The sequence below is a fragment of the Falco rusticolus genome, chromosome 20 (genome assembly GCF_015220075.1).
Source record: "Falco rusticolus isolate bFalRus1 chromosome 20, bFalRus1.pri, whole genome shotgun sequence".
Classification (NCBI taxonomy): domain Eukaryota; kingdom Metazoa; phylum Chordata; class Aves; order Falconiformes; family Falconidae; genus Falco; species Falco rusticolus.
The window spans coordinates 611,387-628,578 of NC_051206.1; the positions used below are offsets into that span (position 1 = coordinate 611,387).

Below are 17,192 nucleotides of genomic sequence, written 5' to 3' on the forward strand. Positions count from 1 at the left end.
GCAAATCACTGCTGTCTGTGTGTATGAAGTATAAAGAGCATGTATAGTTTGAGAGGCACAGGCGTATAAGCACACACAATGAATTCTTCTCTTTCCTTCTAGACTTAATTAAAGAAGTGCTGAGTATGGATGATGAGATCCAGAAGCTAGCCACAGAGCTATACCATCAGAAGTCTGTTCTCATCATGGGACGTGGCTACCATTATGCTACATGTCTTGAGGGAGCTTTGGTAAGAGATTTCTTTTGTTTAAAGCTGGTTCAAGCGCACTTAGCTATGGACCTCAGATTTCCGCGCAGGAAACAACACTGGCTACAAGTTGTTGTAAAAGCAGCTAACGGTTATGGCATGTTGGCTGACGTATGGGGTCGGAGAGCTAAAACTCGCCGTGATGCCACTGAGGTGGCCACGTAAAGATACCGTCACGCAACAGCCACAGGCTACCGTGGGCTGAAAGGGTGTGCCTTCTGCATTCACATTGGGAATGCTTTACTGTGACAGACTGGGCACCCTAATAAAATCCGTCCTTTGAACTGTTGGGGTGGCATTTCCAGGCATGCTGAGCATCCAAAACTGAGCACGTACTTCCTAAAACCATATATTGCAGTTCTTATGTTTGAGGAGATTCCTGTTGTTTTAAGAGCCGTCGCCCGCTGACATGCAAACGCAGCTTTTTGCATTTGCCTGCCCAGTTCGAGGCTGTGATGACAGATATGTTGGCCGGCACAAATCATACGGCCCCTGGTGGGATTGGTGTTAGAGCTGTAAGCGGTGATGGCTTGCAAGCGGCTCAGCCCAGATGCGCTACTTTGTTCCGGGTTTTCAGGCTGGCGTGTCTGCACGTCGGGTCTGAGGGGAGCCAGAACACGCTTTCAAAGAAAGTGGGAGAAGCCACAGCGATTGTTAAAAAAACTCCAGACAGTATTGCCCGGAGCTTGATGAATGATTTTTTTTTTTTTTTTTTTTTTTTTTCCTATCTAGAAAATCAAAGAAATTACCTACATGCACTCTGAAGGGATATTGGCAGGTGAGCTGAAGCATGGTCCTCTCGCGTTGGTGGACAAACTCATGCCTGTTATCATGATCATCATGAGAGACCACACGTACGCCAAGTGCCAGAACGCCCTCCAGCAGGTCATTGCACGGCAGGTAAGCACCTGTAAAAGTTTACAGCGCATCAGAAACGTTGCTTTTAATACACAAGCACTTTACAGGGCACCCAAACTGTTTGCTTTATTGTCGCTGCCTGAAATGTGAATTCAGTAAATGTTCTGGGCATTTCAAGCGGAATTTTTGCAGCAGGTTGCAGAGACCCAGTGTGGTTTGTTTGCCCCTTAAAATATGCTACAGGGATGCCCAGCTGTTTTTATTCTAAACTCGGTAAAAAGTTCTTACTGATGCTCATGAATGGAAGTGAGAGAAGGATCTTCCCGACCTGGTTTTCTTCAACGTTTCCCTTTGTTGCAGGGGCGACCTGTTGTGATTTGTGATAAGGAAGACATCGAGACAATTAAAAACAATAAAAGAACGATCAAAGTTCCCCATTCAGTGGACTGTCTGCAGGGGATCCTGAGCGTTATCCCACTTCAGCTTCTGGCGTTCCACCTCGCGGTGCTCCGAGGATACGATGTAAGTACCGCCTGCCTTCCCTGCCTTCCCTTCTGCGCTCGTGCTCGCTGCCCGCAGGTCTGGAGGAGATGCGTTGGGTGCTGTTGGGAGACTGTGGGTTTGTCTGTGGAGCTGCTGGAGCTAGTGGAACGCCCAGTTAAATGGCAGAGCTGGCCGTGACAGAAGCTTGAACAAAACTGGAAGGCGGTCTAGTACACCTGGCAGAGTCTTGCGCGGTTTGGGTCCGGACACATGTCTGTTTTCTGGCATGAGCGCACAGTTTCGGGGCGGCTGGTAGGAGGCTAAGAGGAAGGTAACAATCCACAGAAGGATGTTTGACAAAGAAACAGAGCCTGTTGGCGTTAGGCATTTGATCTTAATACAGACACTGGCCTCTGCCGTTTATCACAGTGACTTTTTATCCTTTGAGCACTGTAACAGCGCAGACTAAAAGGACTAACTCACTTCTCGACAGAGGAGTCGTAGCGGTTAGGTTTACGGACGTTTTCTGCACCGGTTGCCCTAAGTTAACGTGAAAATATGTTCGGTCATTTTCAGTTTAAACGCAGAACGAACGTTCCACACATGACAAAGTTATACACAAACAAAGAAAGTGTGTAAATACTCACAAGCATGTTCTTTCTCCTCCCTCTCTGCAGGTTGATTTTCCAAGAAATCTGGCCAAGTCCGTAACTGTAGAGTGAAAGATCATCTGAATCATAGGGGCAAAGGGGAAATAAATGAAAGACTTTTTTTGGTACCAAAATAACTTGATTTTAAAGTCCCCTAGGTAAATCTTATTTTGGTAAATCATTGTTTGTGTATAAGATCACCGTAATTCCATTACATTAGTGATTGTCAAATTGATTCCACATGCTATGCCAATAGCTTTGGGGTTTTTTGAACAATAGACCTCCATGAAAGATGTTAAATGGTTTTCTTTAAGGATTACTGAGTCTTCTAGGTAAGGGGCCCTCCACTTTCAGATAACGTCATTGTTTCTTATCCAGTGTGGCTCATTCCAATTGTTGATGAGAACCCATTGAATGAATGACCTGTCATGCTCTCAGGCAGTGAAGCAGGACACTAGAACATGCAACTGGAACAAGAGCTGTTACCGCCATGCTTGTGCAGATAGTATTTTAGGAAACAAGCATTTGGGGTAAATTTCTGCCTCATGTACAAAAGGGAATTCAACTGACCTGTCACAACCTCCTAAATTTTAGGCACGTGGTAAATGTGCTGAGAAAATTAATGTTGCTTCAGAAGGATTTTATCTATGCCAAATACCCAGCAAGTGACAATCTCGTAGACTCGGTGGGCCACAGCGCGCTGTGTAACGCCAGTGTATGCCTGTAGTTGTGCCCGTGAAGACAGTGGAACTCGCGCCTTCGAGTGTAAATGGAAGCAGTGGCTGACTCGGGACGGATGCTTACCAAAGTGGGGGAAAAGAGGAATATGGGCAGTGCTCCGTTGGTGCTGGTGTTTTATTGTTGCTGTTGTTTTTGTTTTTTTTTTTTAAAAAAAGTAGAAGTCTTCCTGTGTTGAGGATTTTTTTCCCCTTGAACTGAGCACTGTGGTACTATGAACACACCCTAGGGAACCAGCTTTATGCTGCTGCAGGTCACTTACTAGTCTGAATGCGCAGAAGAAAGTTCCGACCTTGCACCTCCCCGGCAGAGAGACGGCCCTAGAGCTCCCTTTCCGAGGCTTGCTGTGTTAGCCAAAGCCCCTTAGTGGAAGCGAGGGTTCTGGTTTATTTAGGAGCAGTTCATGTGTGACTCGTGTCAAATCCAGCCGGTTTAAAATTGGAGGGGACAAAAAAGATGACAGACGCAACAGAGATAGATACCTTGGTAATAGTTTTGTAGCAGGCTTGCAGAGAACCAGAAGTTACACAGAACATGCACCTTCAAGACTTAACGCTGACTGTTTCAAAGCCATTAACGGGCAGTTGGCTATGTATTTCCTAATGCAAAAAGGTGAATTTCCTACCAGCTTGATGGGTTTTGAATTCGCTTTACACACGCACCATCAAAAGAAAAACCCACCCCGAGGTGTAAAGCAACGCTTGCCCCATGCTGGTGTGGGGGCTGCCTGCCGAGCCTCGTCCTCCCTGCGCAGGACCACGGTCGCAGAGCAGCGGCCGTCCCGGTGGCTCGCAGCGGCCGTCCCGGTGGCTCGCAGCAGCAGTCCCGGTGGCTCGCAGCAGCAGTCCCGGTGGCTCGGACAGCGGGAGATGGCTGCCGAGCCCGAGGGTTCCCAGCGGCTGGGGCAGCTCTGCTTTGTGTGAAAGGGCAGCGACTCAATTCGGTATCAGCTCAAGGCGTAGTTTTATTATGAGGATGAAATGCTGCGTGCCTGGAGACAGACAGCTTCTCAAACCAGATAGGTGTGTATTAATTAGCACTGTATTCAGACTATTAATTTAAGACCACATTGTGCTGCCAGTGTCTGTTTGAGAACAAAGCAGCAAATAGCGCGTTTTATTTATGCAGCATTCGCTTATGAGACACTGACTCCTAACAGTTACGTGCCTCTGCCTAAACGTGACCAGTAGACTTCCATGCTTCATCTGAAGGTGATGCTTGTCCTTAAGGAAAAAACAACGCATGTTCAGTGCTAATGCTTTGAAGACAGTTGTTGTTCCTCCTCCTCTTCCTCCTCCTCCTCTTTCCCCCACTGAGCTGGCTTAAGAGAAACTGTGCAAACCTTTCACGTGGGGAACTGGAGCTGAGGCAGTTTCCCCCCAGCACAAGGACACGAGGACTTGCAGTATCGCATCCTGTGCTCTCGTCAGCATGGGAGCTCGTGTGAAAGTAGCCCGCAAGAGAATTATTTTGAGAGCTTTTTCTCCTATTCTGCTCAGAAGAAAAGCAGCAAGCATTGCTTTTATCTAGCCGTGTACAGATGATTGTCCGCTAGCTTACCAAGTCTCCTAGCAAACAGGATAGTAGACATCCTTGTTGAAATACAAGTCGCTATTCAGTAGGAGTTCGATAATGCAGGCTGTTAAATATTTATGAAAGTACGTTGCATACAAAGAGGACCAAAGAACAGGAGCCTGTTAGAGATGTAAGTCTGACGCTCTCACGTTGGGTGTAACTGTACAGATATTGCCGAGCTATTTGTTTTGTGCTGTGATAGACGAATCCTTATTCTTTGTAACTTAAGGCATTAAGACTCGTGACAGATTCTTCATGGTCAGAAGTAAGGTAGTACTCACCCCCCGCATTCTGCGAGTCGCCAGCAAACTGCCTGACGTGTATAAAACTCTGCCTGCCAAAACAGAGGTTTAGCCGCTACTTGCAACTGGGCTGTCGGACATTGTAATGCTTGATATCAAAGAATGCTGTGGAGCACACTTGCTCTGAAGAATTTCTCTGATGAGCATGGTAGGGAATCTGTTCAGCATCTCATTGTTGTTAATTGCCATGCCTATGTGAAGTGAGAATGTATAAAGGACTTTTCTTAGCTTTCCTTACCTCATTTTTGTCTAGATGTGTTGCATTTCTATGAAAAGATGATGTTTCTCTTTTTCCTTAGAAAACGTTTAGAATGTCTTGTGATATTTATTAACAGCCAGTCAGTCTTCTGCTCTCCAAAATGAATGTTTTGCTTACTGAGCCAGTAAAATTCCCTCCCTCCTAATTGAGGTGTTCAAAAATTCAGTAGCCCTGTCACTAAAATTGAGCCACAGGTAAATACAGATAACAGCCTTTGCCCTTTGGAGTAGCAGCTGCCAATTACTGCATACTTTTCTCAGAATTTATTTTAAGTAACTGTTTTCCTCATCTATGTCTGCAGAGGCTTAAAGGGAAGCACGTGCCCATAGGTCTTAGGGTTTGTTAATTACCAAAGACCAGAAAACTTCCAGCTCGGCGCAGGTTGTTTCTGCCCAGCAGATCTCAGACAAATTCCACGCCGCTAGTGAGGTTATTCCACACACAACAGAAAATTCAGTTGTATGGGGGGTAGACTTGTCAGAAAGGGTTTCCTTCGTCGCCGTGCTGAAGGAACAGGCTATAGACAGATCTTCCTGGAGTTTGTCAGATGAGCAAGTGCCGTGTGGGTGCATATTCTGTTAAGAGCCCAGAACAGTCTTTGGGCAGCCCTCTCCTTGCAAGGTGCAACATCTCCGTTCCAGCACGGCCGTTCGGAGCTGAAGGTAGCCACGTACCGCTCTCACGGGGATGCCAGTCTGGCAGAAGGCTGCCTTGACACCCACGCTTGTGAAGCCTCAACCCCTCTGTACTGAAAGGGCTTCACGCGGACTGTTCCCAAGTCAAGAGGGAGGGAGCTCGTGGAGGTGACCCGTAGTCCTGCTCGGTTAGGAGCCTTAAGCCCAGCCTGGAGATGCTGGGTCTGGCTGAGCTGCAGCCCGAGAGAGCTGAAGGCGTGAGGAACACCAACACCTCCGTGCAAAGTTTGGCTTCTCTCCTCTCTGGCTGCTGCTCGTAGTGCCTGGTGGCAGCGTGGCAGGTGGAGGGAGCACTGAAATTCAGCACCTGAGGTAGCACGTCAGTGTTTAGCTGTGGCTAATTTTAGATCCTACCTGAATGTACCAAACTTGCCTCAAAGCACAGAGTCCCTCCTCTACATCAGAAACGGGAAGAAGAAGAAACAAAGAAGCGTTTGGTTTGAATTAAAGGAAAGAAAACTATTTGCCTTCGATTCAGTTTATGTAAATAGACATTTGAAGTGGCAAATTCCACCATTTCTTCCCTTCTAGATCCGTTTGCCTCTGCCTGTACATACCCAGCTGGCTTGGTTGGTGGGGACCAGTCTGTATCTTGTTTCCTGTTGTGTGCTGTATGCAGAAGATGTCTTTCTTTTGTCTGTAGTGTTTTATAATTTGGGTTTTGTCCTTTTGCTTACTTTTTGTATCTCACCCTTTGAATAAAATCAAGTGCCCTACATTAAACAAACGGAATTACTGGTCTTTAGTTAAATCTATTTAAAAATAGGTAACCCCCATGAAAGTTCAGGGCAGGACGTACAAAGCAGGAAGACACAGGGTTTAACTCGCCTCCCTCCCAACCGCCCAGGCTTTTTTCTCTTTTTGTGTGTGAGATAGAGAACATACTCCAAATTCCCTTTCCAAAGAAAGCCCATAAAGTACCCCCAGGGTGGAGCAGTCGGGATTACCGCCTGTACCTTAATTCTCATTTAACTATCGCTAGGTGAGACAGAATTGCAGTCAGCGTGGCCTGTGCTTAGTGACTGTTACATGGGTTCCTCAACTTCTGGAACTCGACGTTTCTTTTTCAAGAAAGAAACCTGTTTGGGTAACGCAGACGGGCTGTGGTGCAAGCCCCGGACTACGGCACCGATGCTGTGATATTGCAATTAAGTGCACATTCTTGTGAGACAGCAGCTGGGGGCTTGGAGATTGTTCACGTCGAAAAAAAGCCTGGATAACGCTGTAAGCGAAACCCGCAATGACAAAAAGACTGTCTGAAATTCCACCTCTCCTCCAGTCGGAGCCATTCATGGATTAATTTCCCCAGGGAACCTTCACCTCTCCAGGGGAACAAGGATCAAACACAATCCTTTATTTTCCTAGATAAAGCGAGCGGTGTGGGCTTGCTCTTCTCACAGATACCTTTCCTACACCAGGACTGAAAGGTCACGAGGCTGCTCTTTAAAGGCTTATTGCCTCGGAACAATGCACGTACGTCCTTAGAATCACAGTAGAAGGTCCCTACGCAGCAGTTGGGAGCAAGACTGTCCCCTTCTGCTCACTCCGATCTGCAAAAATAAGCGGCAGTTCTAGCTTGTGTCATCAGGAAATAAAGTTGTAAAGAAAAACGGAGCGAAATGCTCTGCGCTGCAGGCTTTCGTTGTCAGAGCTGCAGGACACTAACGGAGCAGGGGATCCTGCAGCCGAGCGGCGCGGGAAGCCGGCTGTGTGCAGGACCTTCCCGCAGCGCCTCCGGGGCTCTGCTGCCCTTGGCACGAGACACCCTGCACTCGGGGTCCTTGACCACACCGCGGGTACTACGCTGAGAAGCGAGAGCTGTAGCGTAACGGGTAGCTACGAGACGCTGCCAGCGCTCTCCTTGGCTCGTTTCTCCGTCTGGGCCACCGACAAATACAAATCCAGGGTCCTCAGCAAGTCGGTCCCAAGCTCGAGTTGCAAGAAAGACTTTTCCTTGAATCCCAATGGGGCTGAAAGCAGCAAGACAAGGGGCAAAGGACCTGTGGGCACGTTGCACGGAAACTCTTCAGTCGGTGTGAAGTTCATCTAATACAATATGACATCTGAAGAGAAACGCGCTCCCGGAAGCTGAGATTTACAGAAGGGCATAAGCTTTTGGTTTGAATGAATTACAATAGATTGCCGGCTGCACGGCGCTCCTGGGCCCCTCTGGAGCAACCTGCTGCCAGACATTGACCCCCTGCACGCTCCCACCACCCGTGGGGCTCCAGCACAGCTTCAGGGCTGAGCCACAGGCTGCAGACTGCACACCTTCGTGCACGTTTCTTTACCTAGATTTACCTTTTCTGCTATAAATCCGCGCCCACCCTTTACTTGCAGGAGTACGGAGCATAGCTGAGCCCCTGGGGAGGTGTTTATTCAGCACCTCGCTCTCCTCTTGCTCCCTGGTTGACTTTCCACCCCTGCAGAGCACCCCCGTAGCCCTGTACGACAGCCGCTCTCACGTAGAACACCCAGGTAGCACCCGGGCTCAGGGAAATGCCGCCTGCCCCCCCAACAAACCCCGTTCTCAGGTCAGTGGAATATGCTCAGTGGGCAAGCAGCAGCCCATAGGGTGGGCTGTGGGGGGCTGCTGCCCCAGACCCCCGCTGGATACGGACAAGTTTGGAAAGAAAACAATACGCAGCAGCATTTTTGCTGGACGTAGGAGAACAAGGAGGGGATGGTACCAGGATGCTCTTCCACCACAACACCGACTGGCAGCGGAGCCAGCCCTACAGGTCAGCCCCATCCACAGCCCAGGGCAGGCGCTCCGTGGTTTGGGAAAAGCGACCATTCCTCACACCACCTCAGGAAGTGCCAAAAGCCATTTTCCAATTTTTTCCCCCTAAGCAAGCAGCCAGCCACGCTCATCACAACGGTGTGAAGGTTCACACACAGTGAAGGAACTACCTCTCCTTTGTACGGAGACCCGCAGCAGAGCGTGCAGCGTGTTGAGGGCAGCGCACCGTTACCGGGCAGACAGCCCGACCTGCTGAGCTTGTGGGTCCTGAGCAGGATCCTGGTGGTCCCGCCAGCCCCACAGCATCACCGAGCCGTGCCACAGCAGCACCTCTTGGTGTTCAGAGCATTAACAAGGAGGATTTAAGGGCCTTAGTCTGAGTGGCAGCTGATGGGATTGCATGGGAAACATTAAAAAACGCCGTATGGGGGTGGAAGTTCCCCTCGATGGGGCATCCTGGGCAGTTCCACTGTTGAGTAGCTGCCGTCCCCACCACCCACACACCCTCTTTGCTGGGCTGCTCATCCAGCGTCTCCTTGCTGCTATTACACCTACTTGTGTCTTGCCACATTTCCAGCTCCTGCAGCTGGGAAGGTCCAACAAGCAGCACGCTGCAACGGCCCGGCTTCACCTCCCATCTCGGCTACAACTCCCAGTGCAACATCTGCCCCCCAGGCCACCCCACCCTGCCCTTCAGAGGACTAACAGCACCCAGGAGCCCACGGCGCCCTGCACAGCCTGCTGCGTTTCATTTACAGGCAGGAGACCATCCCTGGCCTTTCCCAAAGCGGTGAGAAGGCAAGGATCGTTCCCGACCATCGGAGGCACAGCCGGTGCTTGCACTTGGACAGTCAGGCTCTCCAGCACCAGCTCAGACATAAAAGTGGGTTTCTGAAGTACTACAAGCCTGACCCAAAAGCTGCCCCGTGTGCCTCAAACGAGGCTATTTCTGACCTATTTCTATGCGTTTATCAGCCGATCGGAATACATTGCAGGCATTTGAAAAAACAAAGGAGATGGGAAAAAAAGCAAGCTGACTTGCCAAGATGGTCTGCTCAGTGCTGAAGAGGTTACCCAGCCTAAGAGAAAAATCAGACCCACAAATCAGACATGACGGGACTCCTTCCCCCTTCCTCAGTCTCATTCTTTATTGTTTAGGTCAAATAAAATATGTTCCCATGGTCCTTACAAATTCCTATGGAAACAAGTTTAAACAAACAAGCCGCTGGCCTGTGTCTGGACCACGAGCAGCAGCGTTACGGTAACACGGGATCCTCGAGGCGGCGGCGAGCCCAGACACTCTGGAGACGCTCACAGCACCACCGGCTCCGAGCGAAGGGCCACTTGGGCTCCCAAGGGCTCCCGTGCATCGGGAGAGCCGCTCGGACTGCGGGTTGGATGGGGGGCAGCGTGGGGGCCGGCCAGCTCCTTCTGAGCAGCAGGAGGGCACCCGGAGACCTCATTAGGACCTCACTATACCCTGTGCCTCGGCCGTCCCAAAGCGATGCTGCAGCTCCTGCCAAGAGGAGCAGCTGGCAAACCTGCCTGGAACGCAGCTCAAACTTCCCCGCTCGCTCCTCTCATTTGTGCCTCTGCCCAGAATTAACTCGCGCTGGACGAGCGCGCGTGGGCAGGGTCAGGGGCCGCACAGGCACATCCCGGCTGGAGCAGGGATCTGCATCCCTGGCAGAGTGGGGCAGGGGGCACGGAGGCTGCGGAGGGTGGCGTGCTCCAGCAGCCTCTCCGCTTCGGCGGCACCACACGCGCCAGCAAGTCATCGCTGGGAAGGAGACGCTGCCTCCCCTCCCTCCTGCTGCCATCGCCACTGGAACAAGCTCCTCGGGCCCACAGGCGGGTGCCTTCTGGCCCCTGGTCTGGGCAAGACCCCGCCTGCCCGCACGGGATGACTCACGCCGCATCGGCAAACCCCAGGGATGTGCCAGAGCTGGTTTCACCACCAAAGCCACCCTGCAGGACTATCGGCGTGTGGCTGCTGGCCCACCCGCCCTGGGAAAACCCAGCCTGGGCTGCAAAACCTCCTCTCCAGCGTGAGAGCAGGGCAAAAGCACTACCAGGACAGACAGAATGGCCCCTGTGGTCCCCGGTTGGACTGCTCTGCTCTCAGCTGCGGCGGGGACTCACATTCCTTCTTGCATTTTTTGCAGCATCTCCTAGCCTCAGGAAGACATCCTTTTCCAAGTTTTTTTCAGAAAACCTGCTGAAAACTCAAGTTCCCTTCTATCTAAACAGCCTCAACTAGTCCACCTTGAGAAAACTCATGCCCCATGCCAAGGTCACGTTCAAGGGGTGACCCCCCCCCCTAATGTAACATCAAGCCTGTGCCGCCAGCCCTCGCCAGGTGGAATTTGAAGGGGATTTCAGAGTTGCATAAAGCTGGGAATTAACACACAGAAGAAGAACGGCTGAACCACACCACGAGGATCCAGGGCTTTCTGTGACCCAGTGAATGCACATTACACCCCTTGCTGATCATGTTGCTAAAAACTGCCATCCTCATCCTCATCCTCCTCTCCATAGGTTGGACTTGAGCCTACAGAGGAGCCACGTCATCTCCCTTAGTATAACTGGCAGACGGCTTCCAGGAGGCGCTCATGGCAGGGCTTGAAGTGTAGGATGGATTCCTTGCCTCAAGGACTGTCCCTGCAGGACCACAGCCAAGTGAAGCAGGGGGCAAGGGGGTCTTTGGGCTGACATGAGCTGGCCCAGAAAGGCTCCTGCCTGCCAGCAGAGCAGCTGGGGTTAGGAAGGAATTTTTGCCCTGAGACTGTATGGACACAAAAGTTGGGATCAGCAGGGACTGAAGCCATTGGCTCCTCGCCCCCCTCCAGGTGCTGCCAGCCAGGAACAAGGACCTGTCACGGTCCCAAGCATCATCCCAGGCTTTGCTAGCTTAGCTTAGCTGAGAGGGGGCAGGGTGGGCTCCGGGAGCGCCTGCCAGCAGGGTCTCTCCTTGGTGAAGCCACAGGATGGTCGCCTCCTGAAAGGGGAAGGATGCAGAGGCTGGGGGCAATCGTCCCTCCTCCAGGTGCTGCTGGACCCAGGAAGGGACCCCTGTCCTTTCACTCTGAAGCTGGGTGTCAAGGTTATTCTTTAGTCACTAGATGCCACTTTGTGCAGCACAAGGTGCCACTGAAAGGAAGGCACAGCTCCCGGTGAGCCGGCGGGACAAAGCGAGCACTAAAACCTGCTCCCAAACCCGTTGCAGCTTAAAATCTGTCACATCTCTCCAAGAAGTGTTCCGTACCTCCAGACTTTACCCCTTCCGTTGGGGTTACCACGTGTCCAAGTGGTATCGTGGCCAATGCCTACATGGAAAAGCAATAAAGCAAGTAATTTATTTGTAGCTGTCTTCAATTTAACGCACCAGCTGGATGCGACCAGCTGGTTTGTAGCAGGCCAGCGCCCAGGGGGTTGTGGATAACTGGAGGTACACTGGTCCCAGCTCTAAGAAAAACTGTTCTTGAGTAGATGTGGGTGGTAGCTACTAGCATAGGGGAAAAAAAAAAAAGAGAACTGCAGTGAGATTTGGGCTTTAACACTGTGGAAACATCAGCAAATAAACACTTTTCTCATCAGTAGGAACAAGCAGGGAAACGTTCAGCTGGGACAAGGGCTCACCAGCCTGGGAATGCTGTGGTCTTTTTGACATGTTCTGCTTGTTTCAGTGACTATGGAAAGCGCTATATAAAGTCCTGTTCCAAAGGGAAATATGTGCCATTATTCTATGGCTGGAAAAAATAGAGGAAGAACTGCAGCTGCTCCTAAGACCACGTAGCCTATGTGGATGCTGCTTCCAAGAATGGAAACAGGTAGAAAAGCCCCAAGCGAGGGGTCCTGCGTGACCCACAGGCAGTTTCAAGCGGCACAGAGCCTGCAGCTCCCACTGCTGCTGATGCTGCTGGTACCTGCCCTCCCCCGGCGAGTCTGGGAGCTCCCACCCCGGATCTTGGTCCCTGCAGGGCCACGGCAGCCGAGACCAGACCAGTTTCAGTGCGGGACTTGAAGGAAATGACCCAGCCTCCGGCCTGCCCAGCATGTTTCGACAGTAACTGCATCTCAGTGTCCCAAAAATATGATTTCTGATTTCTGAACCCCCTAGGGCTGCACGGCTGTTTGCAAACTCCCGCCACCATGGTCTGATCCCAGAGGTGTGGAGGAGGTAGCATTAGCCTCCGTAGTCGTTAACAGATAGGCAAGAAAAAGAAGCGGAGCTACACTACATCACACGTCCCTTGAGAGCAAGGATTAACCCCCCCAGTCACGGCGAGTTTTTCTTTTTCCTGTAGCATCTCAGTTACAGTGAGTAATCCCGTCAAGTCTGGATCGTTATCCTGCAGGCACAAAGTCCTCCTTTGTTTAAGCCCAAAATTAACAGGGCAGAAAGCAGATACCCTTATCTCCGGGGTATTCAACCCCCACGCTCCTTTTCCCGCAGCTGACAGGGTGAAACGCGGGCTGCAGCGGTGCGTGCTCCCGGGTGCCGGCTCAGCACCCCTGACCAGCGGGTGTCGAGGCGCGGCCGCACCTCCCTGCGCCACCGGCTGCTCTTTTCACGGCTGCCTGTCCTTTTTGCAGGTGGACCGCATTGCCGCCTCCAGAGACTGAACGCCACCGCCACTTCGCCGCCCGTGTGAGCGACTCGCCTCCCGCACAGCTGTCCCAGAGCCTGGAGGAGAAGGATCGCGAGGGCTGAGCTGCAGGCAGCCAAACCCACGGCCCTGGGCAGCCACCTCCTCTGCCTGGAGCCCAGGGCCCTCCGCGGCCGCAACGAGCATCGCCCGGGTCCTGCCTGCGCTGCGCGGCACAGGCTGGCAGCCCCAGATTTGAGTGTTTTGCACTGAGTAAGGCATAGAAAAACCTCCTAGATAAGTGACACAGTCACAGATTACTCGCTGGTTGCATTTTGCACTGAAGTTCTTGCCTTGGTTTTAAACAATAAAAGTCTCCAAAGATTTCTTGCAAAGATTTTCAAGCAAATGCCTAAAGCAGAACATTCTACTTTCGAGATGCCAGTTTGTCTTTTCTTGGATGTTTTCTTCCTTTCTTGGCTTCTGCAGCCCAAGAAACAAAGCCAAGTTCACGACTCCCCCCTCCTTCCCCTTCTTTCCCTGTTCAATGACAGGTTTGGCAGCTTAAGCCTCTGTTGGTTTGACTTGAATTTCCAGCCCACATGCTGGCGTGGTGAGGATGCCTCTTCTATAGACAGAATGTCGAGGTTACACCTTTAGTTCTTGTGATGGTTTTGTCACAAAAGCCTGGCTGGACAGTCCTGCACCTCACTTCATATGTTTAACACACCAGTCCCACGCAGACAAGAATAGCTAGCCAAAAAAAATCCCAACATACCAACCCAAAACCTGCTGAAATGTCTATGGCAAGCTCCTGAGAGAGGAGGAAAACCATCACCTTCCGTATGATTAGATTAGAAAACTACAAAAACAGTACAAGACACCGAGGAGTGGTGGCTTGGTGTTAACACTGTGGGGCTGGGATGTTAAGAAACGCCTCTTGGCTGGCGGGGAGCGTTGCTTATGGTGAGCATCGTCACAGAGGCTGGGGACACAGCTAGGATGAAGGACACGTCTGACTTGCAGAGCCACAAGGCTCCCACTACTATAAACCCAGCAGGCTGTGAATTCCTGAAGGCATCAAGCCCCAAGCTGGCCAGAATAACCCCAGATCCCGCTTGGTCCCTGGCCACAGGTCAGAGATCATCACAACCTGGCAGTTACTACCGCAGAAACAACCAGGATTCACCCAGACTGCTCCACTGTGACAGTCACCAGCATCTGGCACGTGCGGTGCTCACCCGGACACCGCTCAGGACCGATACTCCTTTGCAAGCTCCGATAACACAGGTCTCGGTGAGGAAGCGAAGGAGGCGTCGGTGTGGGAGAAGGCAGCAGCTGAAGCTGGCTTATACAACTACAAGATTTCAAAGGCAGCAAGTCTGGGAGCCTTCCTTTGCCTCCCTCTGCTCGCAGGTTTTGGTTTTTTCTTTGGAGTGAAAGATCAAGCTTTCCTATTTTTAGCCACAATCCAAGATGCTCGGTCACCCCCTGGCACCAAAGCCTTGCCAGACCTGCCATAACGCCAGGAGAGAGGTGGGTGGCACGGCGGTGCCCCAGGCTCTCCACAGGACGTGCCACCTGATGTCGGTGACATCAGCTTAACTGGAGTCCTCATTTTCAGCGAAGTGGAGAGCCCCCAGCGCCAAGGCCAGCACCACCAGCTCTCTGGAGAGTACGGAACCCCCCTGGCACACGGGCTGCTATAAATCAGCCCTTATCCCAATTCAATCAATAACCTAGAATGTGTGTAGGGGTGGAAATAATCTAAAATACAACAAATAAGCACCGCAACATACTGCTTGTAATGTTTAAGGTAACCCGGGGCCATTCTGGCTGGCCTGAGCTAGGACCGTGCCTCCAGATCAAGGGCACATGATAAAAGACATGCAGACAAAGCTCACTCTTTAGCAGAGGGCAGCTTATTGCAAAGAGGAGGAAATATTAATTACGGCAGCGCTGCAGAGGTGAATCTGCTGGAGGCAGTGGGTGAGTTTTCTGCCTGACTCATAGCACTGATTTGCACAGGCTCCCAGCACAGATGCTGCAGGTCTGATGGAAGGCGCTGCAGTAACTGAGAAATCGTTCCAGCTGCTTCACCAGGCTGCGTAGGGGGGGATGCAGGACTGGGAGAGATCTCCAAGCCCAGGGCCACCATGCCACCTAATCCCACCCCCAAATCAAACACACCTACAGCAGGACGTACTGTCCTGCCTGGGCGCTGTTCCACCCCAGCCCTGGGATACCCTCACTTTTCCTGCCATCTGAACAAGAGCGTGGCTGCTGTTTGCCAGAACCACGCTTTAGGATAATAAAGGACAGTTGCGTGTATGTGAAAGTAAATTTGTCCTCTTCTCCTTGCTCTGCTTTCAAAAGCCTCACACGCAGGCCTAAATAAACAAGCTGAACTGCGCTCTGCATGCTTGCACCGGTTGCTGTCGCACGCGACGCTCGCTCAGACACCGCGGGCTAAATCTAGCACAGATCTGCTCCTCTGATTGAAACACATTTAAAAAAAATTATTAGAGAGCAAAAACGTTGCCAGGCTGTGCCAGCCTACATTAGACGGACAAAGCAAAGCTGGAAACCTCTCGATGCTTCCCCACAAAACTGAAGCACCAAGTGCAGCCGCGCGTCCGAGGGCTGCTGAAATCCCGCCTGCACGGAACAGCAAACCAGCAGGGCTGCTCCTGCTGCGGACCCACGCAGTCCCCCAAGAAACTGCTGCTTGAGACAATGTCCCCCCCTCCTGCACAGCCTACAGATCCCCTAAGCTCCTCCAGCAGCCCGAATATGCTTCTGTCTTCCATGGAGCATGGGAAGCAACTGCGAAATCCTGCAGTGTCGATGCATCAGCAAACGCAGCGTTCTGAACTCGCCAGCACACGGAGTATCCCACCCCCAGCTGCAAACCCTCCAGTGGAGGGGGGCGAGTGTGGAAATGGTTTTCAGTGCAGCTCATCCCTTTCGGTCTTTTCTCCTACAGAAAGGGAGGCGGCGGGGGGAGAAAGAGAAAAAAAAAAAAACCAAAAAACCAACAAGACAAACCCCAAACCAACATCCTGAGCTGCCAGCGAAGTGATTTATCACCCGGCTGGCTGCAAACAGGCAGACGCGCATCACCGCTGCAAACGTGTCCTGCCTGCCTGTCTGCCCAGTGGGGTCAGCTGTGAGTAAATCATGTTCCAGCAACGGCAGAAAGGGAGGAAAAAAGAAGGCAGGAATTTTTGGACAGGAAATACAGGGGAAGAGGAGGGGAAAGGATGAAACAGGAGTGACATACCAAGTGTGAAAGACACGACCTGGCACAGTTTCTGCCCTTCTCCTACAGACGTCTGGGGCAGGACTTTATTGCCACGGGGGCAGGTACCTGCTGGGAGCTGGGGGCCACCATCCCCCGTGGCCACAGCTCCGATCCTGGTGGTGGTGAAGCCCCTCCCTCAGCCAGGTCTGCAAGCCCAGGAGTTGGCATTACCTGAACCACATCGCATTCCTGCGGGCACACGCGTGTTCCCCGAGTGAGGCGCGGAGCGCGGGAAAAGGAACATCCTCACGCAGCCCGACAGGCAAGGCCTTCTGCACATGAACGCACCACCCGCAATTAAACCAAGCCAAATTAACTTAAAAACAATTCTGTGTTTGTTTTAGCTCTGAATTATTTAAAAGAGGATTGCACTGAACTTATTTAGTTCCTGAACTGATCTTATTTGCGGGCAGGGATGAACCAAGGACCAGGACCACTCGTGGTGGCAGCGAAGCTCCCGTCTCCATGGGGGGAGGAGGACACCATGGCATGACACGCAGCTGTCCCCACTTGTCACTGGCCTGACTGGTGGGGCGAACCACTCAGAGAAACTATCCCAGAGCCTCCAGCCGTGATCACCCATCAGAGGAGTCTTGCAGAGAAGGGATCCATAAGGCTGTGTGAAAACCGCTTGGCTCTGCCAAGTCTGACATGTTTTAGGCGTGTGCGTTAGAGCCTACAGTGAGATTTGTCAGATAAAAAACACATTCAACCTTAAAAAGGCCTCTAGTAAAAAGAAGGAGGGGGG

General features: G+C 51.6%; 1 protein-coding gene across 3 annotated transcripts in view; it reads left to right on the forward strand.

Annotated features, from left to right (window-relative positions):
* GFPT1 (glutamine--fructose-6-phosphate transaminase 1) overlaps positions 1 to 6,540 on the forward strand; it is a 40,532-nt gene extending 33,992 nt beyond the window's left edge. Inside the window, exons 16-20 of one of the 3 annotated variants that reach the window (XR_005101575.1) lie at positions 103 to 230; positions 981 to 1,148; positions 1,467 to 1,628; positions 2,267 to 3,755; positions 3,801 to 6,540. Coding sequence is in view for 2 of the 3 variants with exons in the window: in XM_037371434.1 (XP_037227331.1) it covers positions 103 to 230; positions 981 to 1,148; positions 1,467 to 1,628; positions 2,267 to 2,311 (503 nt within the window). In the remaining variant the exon portion in view is untranslated. Of the gene's footprint in view, positions 1 to 102; positions 231 to 980; positions 1,149 to 1,466; positions 1,629 to 2,266 lie in introns of all 3 variants that reach the window. The other 2 variants (XM_037371434.1, XM_037371433.1) reach the window with 2 other exon arrangements.
* Positions 6,541 to 17,192: the final 10,652 nt, after the last annotated feature.